This window comes from Euprymna scolopes, chromosome 25 (genome assembly GCF_053919585.1).
Source record: "Euprymna scolopes isolate OS-2025 chromosome 25, ASM5391958v1, whole genome shotgun sequence".
NCBI classification, from domain to species: domain Eukaryota; kingdom Metazoa; phylum Mollusca; class Cephalopoda; order Sepiida; family Sepiolidae; genus Euprymna; species Euprymna scolopes.
The window spans coordinates 87,433,972-87,453,057 of NC_136506.1; the positions used below are offsets into that span (position 1 = coordinate 87,433,972).

Below are 19,086 nucleotides of genomic sequence, written 5' to 3' on the forward strand. Positions count from 1 at the left end.
ATGTATCTTTAGCCATAGATATGGGTGGTTGAGAAAGTTTCTTGTAATTGTTGAAAGAAACAAGCTTAGTCTTGGCAGTATTGAATGCGACCATCCATTTTTGTCCCTATTCCATTACAGATTGGAGGTCATCCTCTAGTGTTTCTGCCATTTCCTTAGATATGTTTTCCCCTCGTGTCTGTTATATAGTGTTATGGTGTTATTGGCAAATATACCCATCTCAGAGAAAATTTTATCAGGAAGGTAATTTATGAATGTTAGGAATAATAAAGTCCAAGCATAGACCCCTGAAGTACACCCGCATTTATATCATGTTGTTTAGATGTATGATCGTCGAGGACAATCTGGATTGTTCTTTTATTTAAGAAGGATTTGATTATGTTAAGTATTCGTCCAGTGATACCGTATGATCTGATTTTCCTGAGAAGACCATCATGCCAAACCCTGTCAAAAGCCTTAGATATATCTAGGGCTGCCGCTCTACCTTCCCTGACTTGGTCCAGTGTATGTTATATATGTTCAGACATTACAGTTAGGATGCCTGCTGTAGAACGGGCTTGCCTAAATCCATATTGTTGATTGGTCAGAAGTTTAGCAGCTGTAAGGTGATGGTGCTTGGTTAATATTAGTTAATATTTTGGACACAACAATTATGTACATAATATCGTTTTTGCTTAAAACGACATATTTTTAAAAAATCGATACGTCCACTCTACTTAAACAAACACCAAACTTACTTACTTCTGAGACTGTCAGCGCCCCCGAGGAGGAGGGCACTCTGATAGCAGTGTCAGAATTTTGGCGGGAGTTTTTACACCCCCCCAACAAAAAACTGCAAATAAAATATAAAAAAAACTCGTAATTTCTGTTTTTAAACTGGGTTGTTAATTTTCTTTATGGAATATACTTCGAAAAATAAACTATTAAAGTTGTTTAAAAAATAATAAAAATATTATTTTTCATTTGTTAAAAGGCCGTGTAGGCAAAATGTCCGCGTATTTAATCACCGCGAGCCGATATTTTGTCAACACGGTTTTTTAACAAATAAGAAATAATATTTTTATTATGTTTGAAGCAACTTTAATAGTTTATTTTGGAAGTATGTTCCATAAAGAAAATAAACAACCCACTTTAAAAAGAGAACTTACGAGTTTTTTATATTTTATGCGCAGCTTTGTCACAGGGGTGTCAAATTTGCAATGGCGATTTTCCCAAAGATTCTGACACTGCTAGCACTCTGACCTAGAAAAAGTGCCTGAGTAGCCTGGTAAGAGCGCTTAGCAATAAACTAACCCCTTCTCAAAGAAAGAAAATAAAATCTGGGGGTGGGCTCCTAGGCTTGCATAGAACTAGCATTACACTGCAATCAACATGGACTAGATTATTACAACAATGCTCTAATCTCTGTTAAAAAAAAATCCTGAGCCGGAAACTAACGTGAAATGAAGCAGAGAAAGAAAGAGATTAACAATTAGAGCCATTTGCTTTTTAGTGTTCGTTATTTGTCAGTACAATAGCTTTAATTCTTTGCAAACTTTGTACACGAAAGATCAAGTTTTTTTTTCTATATCTAAATTGCTATATCCAACCCTTATAGTCACAATAACAGTGCCTCTTCATTTGTTGTGCATTTATAAAGGTTGTCATTGATAAGTCTTAAATATAGCAAACTTGCAGGGAGATCCAACGTTGCCCGCGATTGAATGATAATCAACAAATGTTTCACACTCCCATATTTTTATTGTCACCGAAATCAGTGAAGTCATCCATTTTTTTTCAGTCAAATCGATTGATTGCCTGCTCTAGTTGGGGACCCATCATGGTGCACTGGGAGGATGCTTCGCATGCTTCCTCACAGTGACTTAGTTCGCAATATATTGTAGTCTGCACTGCACTGTAGAGGACCTATTGTTGATTTTAAACATTTTCTTTATATCTATAATGGCTTGCATTAAAGTTTAAAGTGCAAAGTTAAGTATTATGCTTCAATTATGGTATAAACAGAAACGTTCATTTGGAATGCACCCCTGTCATATCAAAGAACCTGCTATTAATTCTATATCTAAGGCCTTTCTACTTGTGCAGTGATAATGCTTGAAACAGGTGGGAAACAGGCAAACGGAAGAAAAGTTCCACAGGCGTGCACTTCTAAGAAAGAAGCTTTGTTCATGGAATCTACGTTTCGATTTTTAGGCACAGATAAAGAATGGGGAAAATTATTGACAGTGGTTGCAGCATTTTATATACTCGGTCATATGATAAAGAGCTGGCTTGTGATTGGGCAAGACAGGGAGAAAAATGGATTTCAAATCTTGAGTCGTGAGAAGTAGCTCCTGCCTGTGTTTGTAGCTAGTGTCAGCTACAACAAGGCTATTTATCTGTTTGTCTGTCTGTCTCCATATTTTCAAACTCTATCTCTTTCAAAAAACTAAAAGTCGCAGAGTGTGCTAGAAACCTCAAATTATTGTATTTTTTATGGACCGTTCTTTTATTGATCTTTAACCAGTTAATATAGGTTTTAAGGGATTACAAATGGGTCAAAATTGAAAATCGTTATAAATTTTGTACATTCATCTTAGTTTATTTTAATCAGTTCATATGTGTGTCATATTGGGACATTAGTAACGTCACCAGCTTTGAATGCTACAGTTTGGCTTTCGGTTTCGATTCTAACTAATGCCACCCAAATATATATATATATATATATATATATATATATATATATATATATATATTTAAAACTTTTGAAATCATGACTCTATTATAATATATACGAAATCTGGACAAATTAAAATATCATATTTAAGCTTATTTTACGCCGGGGCAAAGCCGTCCCCCCACCCCACCTTGCTAGTATATTTAAATAGCTTATGTACACTGGAGACATTCTGAATTACCCATTCTGTTAAAAATGGCAGAAAGAAGCGTTAGATTTTTTTTTCAAATTCAATCAAACCTGAATAAAATAGGCAGCATATTTATATAAATAATACAGTAGATATCTATATATGTGTGTGTCTGTTTGTGTGAAAAATATTTAATCGATAAACTCTTAAACTATCAGTCACATAACACTAAAATTAACAGTAAGGATGGCTTATAACAAGTAAAATCTTTGTTTGGATGGATGAATAATGCATACAAACATATGTTGGCAAGCTGAAATGCAAAATGTTCATTTCAATTTGCCGATATATTTCTATTACTTTTGCATATGCCCAAATTCATTAGTAGTAATAGTTTCAAGGGGTTGATTAAAAAAAAAAAATTATCTATGTGTCGATAGCTAAAACGGTAGAAAGCGCAGCTGGAGCGGTAAATGTTTTGGTTTCGATTCTAGCTAATGGCACTTCAGCAATTTTTTTTTTTTTTTTTAACTTTTGAAATCACTACTACAATATTCAATACAATACAATACAATACAATATAATATAATATTCAATAGAGAATTGGATCTGTAATAATAAATACGAAATCTGCATGAATTAAAATATGCAAGCGTATTTTACGACAAGACAAGGCCGCTCCCCTGCTAGTATCAAAATAAAATGTACTTACATTCAAACAATGAATTATTTGCATTAATTGTTTTTCTTAGCGCAAGGGAACTAATTCGTGAATGATTAAGTGAGTTATCTCCCATAGTTTATTCTTTAGTGAACTTGTTTGGTGTGCGATTAAAGAGGCAATGAAAATGTATTACCTTGCTAAGGGATTGAACTCACAGTTTTCATATTAGGAGACTTTTATGTTTAATACATCTCCTTCCCTCCCTTAGTCTTCTACTCCTATTCGCGATTCATTCTCACCTATTTTTTTTTCTTTCCGAAGGCGTCTCTAAGCGAGTATAAAACTCCACCACTAAAATATTATTTTACACTTTATTCTCTTGTAGCCTAGCAGGCCGGTAGTATATTAAAAAAAAAAAAAATAAATAAATAAATAAAAAAATAGCACAGTGTTTTTTTTATTTTTATTGTTTTGTATTTAATGGAAATCGTTCCAGACAAGGCATGAAACCACTTGATGTAAGGAGTTAAAAAAAAAAAAAATATTAACTTCAAGACAAAAAAACAAAAACTAGCCAACTATAAGTGTTAGATGGGATATATTCAAAGTGTATTAATAAAAGTATGTTACAGAAGTACACATTTTGATTCTGGCGCCATAGCAGCAACGAATCGCTGGTATTTACTTCCTTCCCACTGTAGGAAGATGTGACACAAGGTCAGAAGGTGATGGAGAGTCAAACAAGCATACCTAAATGAGGAGCACTCTTGGCTTTTAAAAATTGCCTTTGCTACCCTGTTACCGTGCTTTTGTTGAATAGTTCTTTTTTTTTCATGGTGTAGAACTCAGATTTACACATGTTAAGGCCTAAAACTGCATTGTTTGTTCATTTTCATCAGGATTTTATGTCCCCTGGGGACTTTTGGGGCTAAATGAGGAGGGGGGGGAGCAACTGCTGAACTTAGTCATTTTTTTTATATCTCGTTCACTGTGCATTCATGGGGGGACCATGCATGCTTCACGTACCTTTTCCGCAGTGACATAGTCCACAATACATTGTAGTCCTACATTGCATTATAGAGAATCTACTGTTGATCTTATAAAATTATTTGGTTCTTATGCAGTTTTGTTACCGCGCTATTGTTAAATAGCTTTTTCATGTTAAATTCAAGTTTCACAATATCTTTTTTTTTTAAATTATTAAATTGTTAGGTAGAAACCACGGAATAGTTACAAAACACACTCCCCATGCTAAGAATGGCTTTCAAAATAACGTTATTATTTCAGCACGGTAACAAAAGTGACCAATTATTTTTATACAATGGCTTGCATTAAAGTTTAAAATCCAAATGTCAAGTATCATGGCTCACTTGTGTTCTAAACAGAAACAGTCATTTCGAATATGCACCTGTTTTGTCAAAGAACCTACTGTTGATTTTATATGCTGGGCTCTTTTGCTTGTGCGGTGATAAAACTTCTCAAATGCACTTGTGATGTTAGGCTGTATATTTGGTCAAAATTGGACTGTTACTTCTTTAATGAGATTTTTCGATTATTGATTTTCAATACTTATCAGAGGCACATTGATACAAAACCTATCTATAAGAACTACCCCAGACACATAAAGTACATTTGTGTGAAATTAAAAAAAAATTGATCTAGCCGTTTTGGAGTTTGTAAGGAACACACACACACACACACACACACACACACACACACACACACACACACACACACACACACACAACGTGCCTTTTATATATAAGTAGAAATTCCCTGGGGCATATGTCAGCATTTTTTTCCTCAAATAAATATATAACAACATTGAAAAACCGACCCTCCCGACAAAATCTGACCCACTTGATCCTCAAAAAATAAAAAAAATTCTTTAAAATTTTAGATATAACTAGCAAGGAGACTCGACGTTGCCTAGAATTGAATCAACGAATGTTTTTTTATCATTGAAATTGGTTCAATTGCATATCTTTTTAAATCAAATTGATTGATTGCCTGCTCTAGTTAGGGACCCATCGCAGTGCACCAGAAGGAAGCTTCACATGCCTCCCCACAGTGATTTAGTCCATTACAATACATTGTAGTTTACATTGCACTGTAGAGAACCTACTGTTGATTTTATAAAATTATTTTTTATATATATAATGGCTTGCATTGCAATATTTTGGACATATTAATGGGGTATGATCCCACACAGTCGGACGATTCTATTTATAAACGATGCTGCTAAGAACTGACGAATCAAATTAATTCACGTTCTGCTACCAACCAATCAGAAACCAGAATTGCTTCATAAATATTAAACCTTTTCTGGAGCAATTTCACATGTTCTTTCCCGGGTTTCGACACGGTAAGAATGTTTTGTTCTGTGGAACTGTCTACTACAAACAAGTCACCTCCCAGGACTTGTGTGTAACAGCGAACCATCTGAAACTGTTCTGAAACTCAAAATGGCTTACACTTCTAGAGTGCTCTAAACAAAAACATTCATTTCTAATGCGCACATGTCATATCAAAGAACCTACTGTTGATTTTATATGCCTGGTCTTACTGTTTGTTCGGTGATAATGGCTTCAATATCAGTTTAAGATGAAAAAGTCAAGTATCATGGTGCAATTATACTTTAAACAGAACATTCATTTCAAACGCACTCCTGTTATATCAAAGAACCTACCACTGATTTTATATGTCACGCCTTTCGACTTGTGTGGTAATAAAACTTCTCAAATGCCCTTGTGATGTTAGGCTGTATGTTGTATGTTTTATGATAAGGGAGGGGGGGGCTGTATTTCATAGAATTTGTATTTATTTTACATCGCTGATGTATATCTCTATAAATTGTTTACCCTGGCAATTCATATATTTCAATTATTTTCATAGACTGAAGTTTATTTGTAGCATTGTGCCATTTTTTTTTTCATTTTTGGGAGTGGGTGGAGAGAGGGCGAGTCACTCAGTATTTAAAAAGTTAGATATTCTTTTTTTCATGAGGGAGTTTTTTAAAAATTACTTTCTTGTCGGAAAAAAAAAGAAAGAAAAGGTCTATGCTGAGCTTGATTTCTTACATTAGCAGCGTAAGATTGAAATTTATAAAGTGGTACTTATAAAGACACTTTTTTGAACATGGAAGACTTCAAGTCTAGTCTTGAACATGGAAGACTTCAAGTCTTGAACTGGTTAAATACTAAATGGATCAGCAACTGAAAAATCAAAGAAAAATGACAAAAATACATCAAATGGAACAGCAACAAAGAGACGATGGAAAATTCCATCAACTATTGGAACAAGAGCAAAAAAAAAACAAAAAAAAAACGAAGGAAGTCAATAAAAGTCTGAAGAATTATTACTACACTATTGTCAAAGAAGAGTCAAAGTTCCGAGAATGAAATTACCTTTTCTTAAAATGTTATTTGAAGTTTATTAACGATTCCATAGGTGATATTTTAAGGGAAATAACTCTTTAAATTGAAACTAGTTTTTGAGTTTGTATTACAATCCACAGAGGTACGAAAAAGTTCTCAAAAAACGAAAACAAATATATAACAAATAAATGTTATCAAAAGCAAGATTAGTTAGTTTTCTACCTAACTGGACAGGTTTTTAGTGTTTTTATTTAATGTAAAATGTTTATTCAGTTCGAAAAACAAGTAATATTGAGTGCCACTGGAGAACAAGAAAAAATTATCATAATGTCTTTTAACATCTTTGAAGTCTCGATAATCATTTCAAAATAAGAAATAAAATGTTAACAGAAATAAATGTAACAGTGACATTTATTAGGTGGGTTTGTACCACTATTTTGTTTTATTTCTTATTTTGAAGTTATTGCCAATATTTCAATGACATTGCGGACATTTTTTCTTGTTCTTCGGTAGTGCTCAATATTACTTGTTTTTTGCACCGAATAAACATTTTACATTAAATAAAAACACTAAAAACTTATCCAGTTCGGTAGAAAAGTAACTTTTGATAACATTTATTTGTTATCATTCAAACATGGTAGTGTTTGAATATACGTTTAAGTGGCAGTTTTAGTCATTTAGAACTGTTTTAAAGCTTCACCGCTGACTCATTTTTCGACCAAATTTCAAACAATTATTACAGTTTATTGATCACCTCAGCCATATTGTGAAAAAATATTTTCAATATTCGTTCAGTAAAACAAAAGTTATAATGAATTTTCTGGTGTTCAAAATCGTAAAAATATGTAAGGAGGTAAGCGATGCTTTTTATGACTGGTTTCCATAGCAACCACATCGCTTCAGCAACTGCTGTTGCTACTAATTCATTAATGAAAGCATGAAAGGGAGACAATTGGAGGGATTTCATTGAAAGCAGACGAGTGCCGTACATATTATTATATATGTGTTTATGGGGGCAAAAAACTAAGATTGAAATTAAAGAAAAAACAAGTTAATTTATTGGAAGCCTGGAAAAATCATGGATTACAATAGAAAAATGTGAGCATGAAAAGTAATATGGTTAAGCTTAAACATCGAAAAGTAAAGGACTAGTTGTTAAAACTGGAAAAGAAAAGGACAAGATATTCTAGTAAAAAATATAAATTTATAACTTAAAATATTGCAACATTAAGAATTGTTTTAAAATTCAATTTATAACATTATATAATCAATTCTTAATACTGCAATGTTTTAAGTTATAAATTTATTATATTTTTTACTAGAATATCTTGTCCTTTTCTTTTCCAGTTTTAACAACTAGTCCTTTACTTTTCCATGTTTAAGCTTAACCATATTATTTTTCATGCTTGCATTTTTCTATTGTAATATATATATATATATATTTTTTTTTTTTCATAACTTTTTTTGTACTTCTGTAAATTGTAAAACAAACCCTAGTTTTTCATCTTAGGATTTCAGAGATGTTCATTTTTGTTTTCCAAAATTCTAATCCAAGTATTATTTCTGTTTTTTTGTTCCAGGATCAAAGACACTCTGTTTGTGCCTGACGATCACTGTTTCGGATTGCCCCTTCCTTGTAAAGGCTACAGTGTCAAAGACCTAATGCACAATGGTTGCCCTCTCAAGGACATTAAAGATCCTGTGAAACTACGCGGTCTTCTCATATCGACTCGGCGAGCCCTGCGTTGTTATCAATATCAACAATTTGATGCTCTTCTTAGCCATTTAACGCAATGTGATCGCGTAAGAATAATTTGAAAACATTTCTATTTTTAATTTTTTGTATTACTTGTTTTGATCGGACCAGTGTTATTTGATCAATGTTTCAGTTGTTGTAGCCTTCGACCTTTGTCAGGCAGGTTGGTCTTCATTTTGGAAAAAAAAGGAGAAAAGTTACTCTGTAGCTGGTTGTATATTCAACAAAAAAAAAAAGGAGAAAAGTTACTGGCTCTGTAGATGGTTGCGTATTCTTGGAGTTGATTTTTCTTTTCTTTACCATGGCTTCCTATGTGTGAAAAAAAATTTGGTTGACAAGATGAGGTAACTTTGATAAAATTTGATAGAGTTGTCTTCCTTTTACTGTTGAAATTTTATGGAGAGGTTTATACAATTTTTGTTTTTCTTTATAATTAAAGGTTCCCATATACTGCTGATCTCTATGCTAGGTCTACTTAGTAATTGTTTTTTTTTTTTTTTAGCATATATGTCGCTTCTTTGAGTCGTCTGACTCTCCATCTTGCATCCTTGTCAAATATTTTGACCTCGTTTCATAAAGAAAAGTGTGTTCCTTTTTCTTTCCATATGTGATCAGCTAGTCCTGACCGAAAGATTGCACAAATAACACTCAAGATGAGAACAATAGTCCGATCAAAACAATCAATCCTCATCTAAAAAATTCAGAACTGTAAACTTAGTTTGACTTGTTTTCTATAAAAATATGAGGTGCCTTCAATAAATTTCCAAATTCTTTTTCTAGAGGCATTTAAAATTGTCGTAGACTCTTGAAAATTTGGTACGTTATTGCTATACATCTTATGAGATGTCTGACCAATTTTTATGAATTTAGGTTCAATTGAACAGCTACAGCAGGCATTGGAATACACCCTACTAAAGCCTGATTGTCACGGCTGGTGAATTTCAAAAATGCAATCTGGAAGTGAGGACACTTTAGAAGAATGATATGCAATAAAATTTTGTTTTGAACTTGGAAAAAATGCCACAAAAACGTATGGAATGCTTCAGATTGTTTTTGGACCATCTTGTGTGAATCGAGCATCAGTTTTTGAGTAGAATAGCAGATTCAAGGAAGGCAGGAAGTCTGTGAGGGATGATAGGGATGATGAGTAATTTTTCTTTTTTTCGTTTTAGCATATGTGCTACTTCTTGAAGTCGTTTAACTCTTCATTTTGCATCCTTGTTAATTATTTTGATCTCGTTCCTTGGATACAAGATGGAGAGTTAGACGATTTAAAGAAACGGCACATATGACTATATCTTACAAAAGAGATTCTGATTTGCTTAGAAAAACTCGACAGGAAAAAAAAAAAGCATAAAAAGAACATATTTTAGACTTTAGAATCAAGATCATTTTTGCATGTAGATTTAACATGGAATGATCACTCATTTTCGGGCCAGATAGCGTTTTTAAGGACATGTAACTAGTTTTTTTTCCCTTTCAAATCGTTGCCATTTGCTCAATTTCTCTGAGATCAATTTTGAATATATGAGTGTTCAGGAGTGGTGTGGGGGAATCACTATTTTTCCTGATGAAAAAATACATTAAATATCATAAATAAAATAATTACCTCCATTTTTGTGTGATGTCTTATATACTTATATGGGCCATGCCCCTCAGACACTCAGCCAAAATTACTGTCTGTTCAAACAAGACACATAGCTCAACCCATCTGTTCGCTTGAGGACTTTTACATATTAGTATCCCATCCCCTGTTCTAACCTCTACAGGCCATACCTTTTCTCTAACCCCCCCCCCATCAGGTCAATACTTGATCAACAGGCGACCATGTAGTTATCTTCCTTTAAAATAAAAAAATTATTTAGTTATATGTCCTTAAAAACACTATCTGGTCAGGAAGTCGGTGATCATTTTCTGTTAAATTTACATCCAGAAAATGCTCCAGATTATAATGTTTAAATTTTGGTTTGTTTTATTTTTAATTTCTTTTTACTGCCAACGTTTCCCATCTGTTTACATTTAATCGCCTACAAAAAATGAGAATCGCAGTAGTCTTATAGCATATTTAAGAAATAAAAAAAAACATATGCATAAATAACTTTTGCCAAATCCATTATGCTTCAACGACAAGATGCCTTGTTTGAAACAAAGAGAAGTAACAAAAACACACAAAAATAATTCAAGCTTCAAACTTCTGACATGTCACATGTAGAAAGTTGATGGTGTCACACACACACAGATGTCAGTTCATCTTGATCATTTAAAGTTTTCTCAGTCTTGTTCAAGCCACGTGTATTCCACTGTGCACTGTCTGCAACTGTTGCGAACCCAAGACTGGCCATAAACTGTCCCCAACTGTCACAGAATTCATCGCCACTCCTAAAACTAACTCAAAAATATATTGACTGGTCCCTTGACCGTTGGACATTTATGACTGAAACTTGGTGAACAGGTCAGGCATAGACTGAAGTTTATTTGTATAAAATATGATTGGATTGCAGAAAGGATTGTGAAGCTTATAGTGGGAGGGGGGGAGGGGGCTGTATTTTATAGAATTTGTATTTATTTTACATCGCCCATGCATATCTCTATAAATTGTTTACCCTGGCAGTTCATATCCTTCAATTGTTTTCATAGACTGAAGTTTATTTGTAGCAAATATGGTTGGATTGCAGAAAGAATTTAAAATTTTGATAATAATGATTTCATGAGTGCCATTTTTTTTTGTGTGTGTGTGTGTCTCTGTATTTAAAAAAAATTAAAAGATGCTTTTTTTTCATGAGGGAGTTCTTAAAATTTACTAGGATTAACAATCCTATTTTAGCTTCTTTTGTGTTCCTTAATGAACAGCTTCCTATACCTTTTTTTCTGTTGATACACTTACTTCCTCTTTTTTGTTATATTTTTTCCTTTTTTTTTTTTTTACTTCCTAACAATTGGCAGGGTAGTAGGGAGGCGTCCATAGAATCACACAGAGATGGTAACGTGGAAAGATGCAACTGCATTCTCAATGCTTTCATCTTTTATAATAGGAACACAACTGAAAGAAATTTATTTATTCACTTTCCTGGCCCATTTTTTTTGTTTGCTATCTTAACTTTTAAATTCTTATCCATTTGACGACTCTGCTTTTGTATTCCTTTTTGAGAAAAGGGAGGGGGGTGTTCATTCCCCAAATTATCATCCCAGATAACTTTTATAATTATTCAACTGTAAATCCCATATTTACTGATTTGATACGCGAAAGATCTTAATAAGTAAAGATAAAGATTCGTAACCCAAATACCAACTTCGATTGTATATTTTTTGTTCATACTTTTTTTTTTAAAATCATTTCGTGGTTTTCTGCATTGCTGTCAGCCTTCATAAATAATCCACAAAACTTTACCTCTTTTTAAAAAATCTTTTTTCTTTGTTTATCAAAAAAGAAATCGAGTGGTTGTCTTCCGGTGTCGATTGTGATGGAATTTTGCCTTGAATACCGACTACCTGTGGACTTTTGTGTGGCGAGTGCCATCGTGCAGAACTGCAATCCAGGAGACGGGCTGGTCTTCTACGAAAGGTTCTTGGATTTTATAAACTGGACAAAACCTCTTCCCGATATGGACGAGTTTCCAGTCAAAGACGGTAAAGATTCCTGTTCCACAAGATAGAAAAAAAAATCTGTATATAATTTTCAATCTGTTCTAAAATGATGCTAGAAAAAAAAAAAAAAAAAAAAAAAAAAGTGACTCGTTTGGTCTTTCATTGAGCTTGGGCTAGATTGTTTGAATTGCAGCTTTATATGCCAGGTTAGTGCAAAAGTTTTTGCCAATTTGTAGAAAGAGACATTTATAACCATTGTAATTTATTTTATGCATATTGTTATGTTTTTTAATGAATTTTTTTTTTTCATGGAAATCGCTCCAGACAAGCTTTGAAGTCACTTGATATAAGGAGCTAAACCCCCCCCCCCCCAAAAAAAAAAAAAACCCAACTAGTTAACTATAAGTGTTAGACGGATAGATTGCAACCCAGAAATCAAAAATTCTTCCCTTTTGTCAGAAAAATCATTCAAACTTTAACCATATTATCATGATTAAGTCATAACGTTTTTATTCAGATGATTAAAGCATCATTCATATTTTTATACACTATTCTCATCCATGTTGACCTGAAGTCGATCTTCTTTAGTCAACAGAAAGAGATTTGCTTGGTTGTTTTTGTTTTACGGCATATCAACCCTTTTCAGCTTATTTAAATGCTGAATCCAGTTATTTTGAAGAAAAATTTTTTAATAGAATATATTTGTTTTTTTCAAATCGGTTTCTTTTTAACCCATAGTTGGGACCCTAACAGGTACTACCACTTCGGGTCAGAGTGGACCTGGGAGCAATGGCAATTAAAAGGTGGCTCCACACTCCCTGAAGTCCGCAAGCTGGGGCCTCACTATCGGATATAGTTTAAGGTCATATCCAGGGCCACAAAAAGTGGTCATCTTCCATTATGATAATGCTCATTATAACACAGCTCTACCGACTAAAGATACCCCATGAGAATTTTGTTGGGAAATCTTGTCCCATCCTTCATATTCTCCTGTCCTAGTTGCCTCGGATTATCTCTTATTTCGAAAGATTACAAAATCACATAGATGGCCTTAAGTTAACATCATGAGAGATGAACATGATTTAAATTCATATTTCACACCAAAACCTAAAGAATTTTACAAGCAAAGCATTTATAAGCTCATTGACAGATGAAATCTAGTTATAAAAAGCAAAGGTCGTTATTGTTACGAATAAAGATTTTCTAAAACATAGTTTTTCATTTTTAAGATAAAATTATAAATCGGCAAAACCTTTTGCACCGATCTGATAATTCCACAACAGGACAAAACTATTTATTATTATACTAAATTTTCAATCAACCTTTGTTTCTCTATAACTTTTTCCTGTGCACTTTAAGCGTTACATAATGAGGATCGTTTTTTGATCAGAAAGTTTAAGTGACACCTTAAGGGTGAAAGGTGACCCCAGAACGAAAGTCACCAAAACCACACAATAATAATTACGCAAAATACATGTTAAAATATACTTTAGTTTTGGGATCCTGTTATGTTTAAAAAATAATACTTCGTCTATCCGTAACCACTTAGATGGTTTTCCATTAACGTCACGAGAGGAGATTGAACATGAGTTAGATTTATATTTTACATTAAAACTTTACGAATTTTATAAGCTCATTGACAGATGGAATACAGTTTTAGAGAGCAAAGTTCGGTATTTTTAAGAATAAAGATTTTCTAAAACACAGTTTCAAGATGAACTTTTAAATCGGTAAAATATTTTTCATAATTAAAAATCGATTGCTTCTTGTTCTTGACATAAGAATCCCAGGTTGCTCAAATGACGTGTTTAAATATCACACAAATAAAGAATCAGCAGAAGCCATTTGTTATGCCTTAATTTATCTTGCCTTAATTTGTCGTACCTTAATTTTTTGTGCCTTACTTTGTTGTCTTAATTTGTCGTGCCTTAATTTATTGTGCTTTAATTTGTCTTGCCTTAATTTGTCGTACCTTAATTTTTCGTGCCTTACTTTGTTGTCTTAATTTGTCGTGCCTTAATTTATTGTGCTTTAATTTGTCGTGCCTTAATTTGTCGTGTCTTAATTTTTTGTTCCTTAATTTTTCGTGCTTTAATTTGTTGTGCCTTAATTTATTGTGCCTTAATTTTTCGTGCTTTAATTTGTTGTGCCTTAATTTGTCATGCCATAATTTGTTGTGCCTTACTTTATTGTGCCTTAATTTTTCGTGCTTTAATTTGTTGTGCCTTAATTTGTCATGCCTTAATTTGTTGTGCCTTAATTTGTTGTGCCTTAATTTATCGTGCCTAAATTTGTTGACAACACTGTGATGATTAGTAATTGTGGAACTTCGGTAGAGTTTGATTATTTAAAAGGACGGCTCAACAAGAACTTGTTTATATTGGACTTGAAAACGAACATGTTATAGTCAACTGGGAAGCAGCCCCGAGGTATTGTGTTGCACAGACGAACAGTTCTAGGAAAGAAACTTTGCTCATGGAATTTTCAGCCTATATTCTTAGGCAGAGGTATGCAGAGTCTTGACTGTTATTTTTTATTTATTTACTTTTATTTATTTTACTACTGACAGACATATGTCTACGCACATGCTTAGGGTTTGTGTTACTGTACACATAGATTCGAAAAGGTTGTCAAAAAACAAATATATAACAAATAAATGTTATCAAAGGCAAGATAAGTTACTCTTCTACCTATCTGCAAAATATTTTAGTGGTTTTATTCACTTTAAAACGTGCAATCGGTTCGAAAATCGTACAGTGTTTATCGATATATTTAAAAAAGACAAATGCCGGCGAGCTCTTAGTTGAACACGATAAGTTTGGGAAAATGAGTCCAAACTAAAAAATAATACAAAATACTGTTAGAAACTCACTCAATATATGTTAACATGACATTGGCAGACATATATTTGAACAGTATTAGAAGATTTGCTTTTGATTAACATCACGTAAAAAAAAACAAATCTCGTTAGGTTTCTAACAGTATTTTGTATAATTTTTTTGTTTGAACTCATTTTCCCAAACTTACCATGTTCAACTAAGAGCTCGCCGCCATTTGTCTTTTTAAAAATATATCGATAAACACTGTATGATTTTCGAACCGATAACACGTTTTAAAGTGAGTGAAACCACTAAAAACTTTTCCAGATAGGTAGAAGAGTAACTTATCTTGCCTTTGGTAACATTTATTTATTATATATTTATTTTTTTGACCATTTTGTCGAATCGATGTGTATGGTAAAACAAACCCCATGCTTACTGTTGATAAATGCACCTTTTTCTTTATTCAAGAAGAATATAAAAAAAAAATTAAAAGGAATACATTTTCTTTCTTACATTTCTTTTTTTTTTTTTTTTTTTTTTTTCCAGCTACCCTGATGAACAAAGTCGATGGTCAGAATATCAAAATCGAATCAAAATCCGAACCTTGTTCACATTCGGAAAATCCGACTGCGATAACTCCAGGCACATTCAAAACTTCAAGCAGTGACATAAATTCCTTTGTTGGCAAAGTCTCAACAAAAGGTTTGTTACAAAGTTAATTTTCTTTGCTACTAGCAGGCCGCCCGCCCGCCGTTGCCTGGTCGTAAAATATGCATAAATATTATATTATTAATTCATGCTGAAACTGAGATATTTGTATGCGAGTATTATGTTCTTTTGGCAAACAGTTCACTTTTTGTAAGTAAAAATTAAAAAAAAAAAAAAAAAAAATACCAAGCTGAAACCGAAACCTAAAGACAATGAGTCTTAAAAAAAAAATGTCACCAAAAATTAATTCAATAAATAATAAGTAATATTTAATTAACTAAATGTCTGTAAGATATTTTATCCTACCGTTTTTTGCTCCTTGAACAGTGGCAAAACCGAAACAATTAACAAGAAAGGCCTGCCTTTAAAATTTAACACAAATTTTATTGATCCCTTCTTGCAAAAAGGAATGCACATTTTTTGTCTCCGTAAAGAGCTGGTATCAACCTCGTAAGGTGTTAGTTTTTATTTCTTCAACAGGAACTGGAAGCAGGTTCATTCTGTCTTTGAAGATAAATGTTCGCAGTCGTAGAAGGGGTTGACAAAATGCCTTTATGATGTAAAGGATCCAATATTCGCACTGTCAGCATAGTGCACAAGTCCATGATTAATGTTCATGTTAATTCGATAATTATACCAATAAAAGTCTCTTAACGGACTTATGAAGATGTGGCTATATTTAGGCATGAAATAAAATGATTTGAGTCTCTAAGAGACTTTTAGTAATGAACCTAATTATTTAGACATCAGAGAAACTGTTTCAAAGAAATGAAAGTTGGAGGCTCCATGCTTCCTGCAAGGTGTGAGTTTCAGAGTCCTTCTTGGGTACAGCTGGTGGTGGTGAGTAGAACGGATTCCCCTCGTCCATTCAGTTCTAGTTCTTAGCTGAAACTGAGAAGCAAACACACAAATACAAAAAGCCTGCAAAAGTGCAACACAGAAAATAAAATCGGCCACTCTGATTAGCCCCAAAAACAATATAATAGGAGGCTTGATGTAAGTGTCAAATTTCAGACATGTCTCTTCAAAACAAATTATACAAAAATCAAGAAACTTAACCGTATATTCTGCTGATTTGACAGACCGGGAACAAGCTCAAGGCGCTTCCATGAATACTGGCGTTCACAATCGCCCCAAACGTGGCACGTCATTAACAGATTAAGACTGTTGAGGAAGTTCAGCATGGCAGGGTCTATCGCTCTGCCCGTCTCCACAGCAATTACTTAGGACACAAATCTGTCAAGAAAACCAGCATACTTTCGTCGCTTATCGTCCTCTGTCGACGTTGCTACCTGTCCTATGTTTTTTGCTGATTCTTTCTTTGGCGCTTATGGCAATGAAGTCAATTGTCTAGGGGGAATCACTAGCACTGACTTTGTAAAAATAAACATTTTGCAAGAGATTATTTAGGACGCCAAAATAATCAAGTGAACAATGAAACAGTTTGAAGTATATAAAAAGAAAATTTCTCTCCACACGAGCCAGATGAAGTTAGTCCCGGAAATTGCCAAAGCAACTTATGAAAAGGAAACAAATTAATTAAACAAACTAAAAATGAAACAAGTTCCAAAAATTTTCTGCAATATCAACAAATTCCTTCATATTTTGGGTAAATTTTTACTTTAACTGCAACTCAACACCCATCTTGAAATTGACGACTTTTATAATTTTTGGGGTATGCTGAAAACGAATATCGCATTTAAATTTGGGGCACTCCAGTAGTTTTCTGGATATTAGGATATTTTTTCCCAATATATTATTTAATGAATTTCAATGCCATTGCCATGCTTAACATTGGAACATGCATGTGCATTAGTTCAGTTGGAAAAAACATGACCGCCAGTGAAAACATAAAGGATGACAGTGAATGATAAATGTTTTAATATTCAGAAAACTGTTTGTCCCAAATGTAAATGCGATATTCGCTTTCAGCATACTGGAAATCTTATAAAAGTCGTCATTTTAACAGTGAATATTGAGTTTCAGTTAAAGTAAAAAAAAAAAAAAAAAATACCCATATTTTATTTCACAATTATTAACCGATTGTAATCCCCACCCACCCAAGTTTGATAAACTACTCCAAGTCTCCTAAAAAAAAAAGCAGATTCCTCCCTCCACCAAATATCATAATTAAAAAAAATTTAATATTTTTAAAATATTTAATGGACGGCGAAAATTAAATGCAAAGTTGAAATTTTATTTTGTTGATTTAATTTTTATTTGTTGATTGTGTGAAATCAGATGGAATCGTCTAGAAATTTCAAAATAAAATAATAATACATAATTATATAAAAAATAATTATTTAAAACACTAGGTGCTTATTTCGAATTACACTTATTTTGGAAACAAATAATATACAGAAAATGCAGACAGATCTTTATGATATACGTACCAGTCACGGAATGCAGATGTCATATTCCAAAAATCATACAAACTAATCAAGTAGTTTTCTTATAATTTTTTTCTTATTTAAGGAAATCAAATTTAATTATGTGCCGAATGGGAGAGAGACAGCAAACCAGTCGCCATATTTGTTTAGGATGCATTTAAATTCAAGAGCAGACAACTTGATTCGAATGACAAGATAACGAGATTTATCTATTTCGCTTATAAAAGAGGCAGTTCATTGTTCTAAAGGAGGTAATTCTATCTTACAAAGAATTGTAAGAAAAAGTGATTTTTTTCAACTGTTTTTAATGTAATATAATTTTAAAACATTAATAACAAAAGAAATGTAAAATGCGACGATATTGTAAATTTTCTTAAACGAAACATTCGAGAATTTGTAAGAAAAATGATTTTTTTTAATTACTTTTGTCAAATGGAGTTACCTCCCTTAGAATAATAAGTTAAGATTTCTGAATTGCCTTAAAGATCATTAATATGGACCAAAATTCTCGTAAATTTTCTCGTAGATTTTCTTGTATAAAAAAATCTTGAATCAATTTACGTAATTAAAAAAAAATACTATACTTAATAAAAATTTGTCTGTATATATCAATATTTTTAATAAATGTAATTCTAAATATGCTAGATAGTTATAAATTATCATTTTTATATTTAAAAAGTACTTAATTTCAATAAAACAAAATCACTGAATACGGTTAGTCCCTGAAATTGCCGAAGTAGTACAAGATCGTCTCTACAAGCGACTACATAATGAAGTTAGTCCTTGGGGTAGTTTTCATGTATTTATTTAACTTATTTATTTATTTTTTTTTTTTGCAAATTATTTTTCGTAAATTTTTTCGTGGATGCATATAAAAAAAAAAAACTTGATCCATTTACATAAATTTTTAAATACCATTTTTTAAGTACCATGAAGTT

General features: G+C 32.6%; 1 protein-coding gene and 1 long non-coding RNA gene across 2 annotated transcripts in view; both read left to right on the forward strand.

Moving 5' to 3' along the window:
* Nucleotides 1–19,086, forward strand: part of LOC145247491 (uncharacterized) — a 534,006-nt gene that overhangs the window by 363,112 nt on the left and 151,808 nt on the right. The window lies entirely within an intron of this gene.
* Nucleotides 1–19,086, forward strand: part of LOC145247485 (EF-hand domain-containing family member B-like) — a 185,265-nt gene that overhangs the window by 150,144 nt on the left and 16,035 nt on the right. Inside the window, exons 5-7 of the mRNA XM_080109294.1 lie at nucleotides 8,468–8,690; nucleotides 12,072–12,270; nucleotides 15,597–15,752. Of these exons, the coding sequence (XP_079965420.1) occupies nucleotides 8,468–8,690; nucleotides 12,072–12,270; nucleotides 15,597–15,752 (578 nt within the window). The remainder of the gene's footprint in view (nucleotides 1–8,467; nucleotides 8,691–12,071; nucleotides 12,271–15,596; nucleotides 15,753–19,086) is intronic.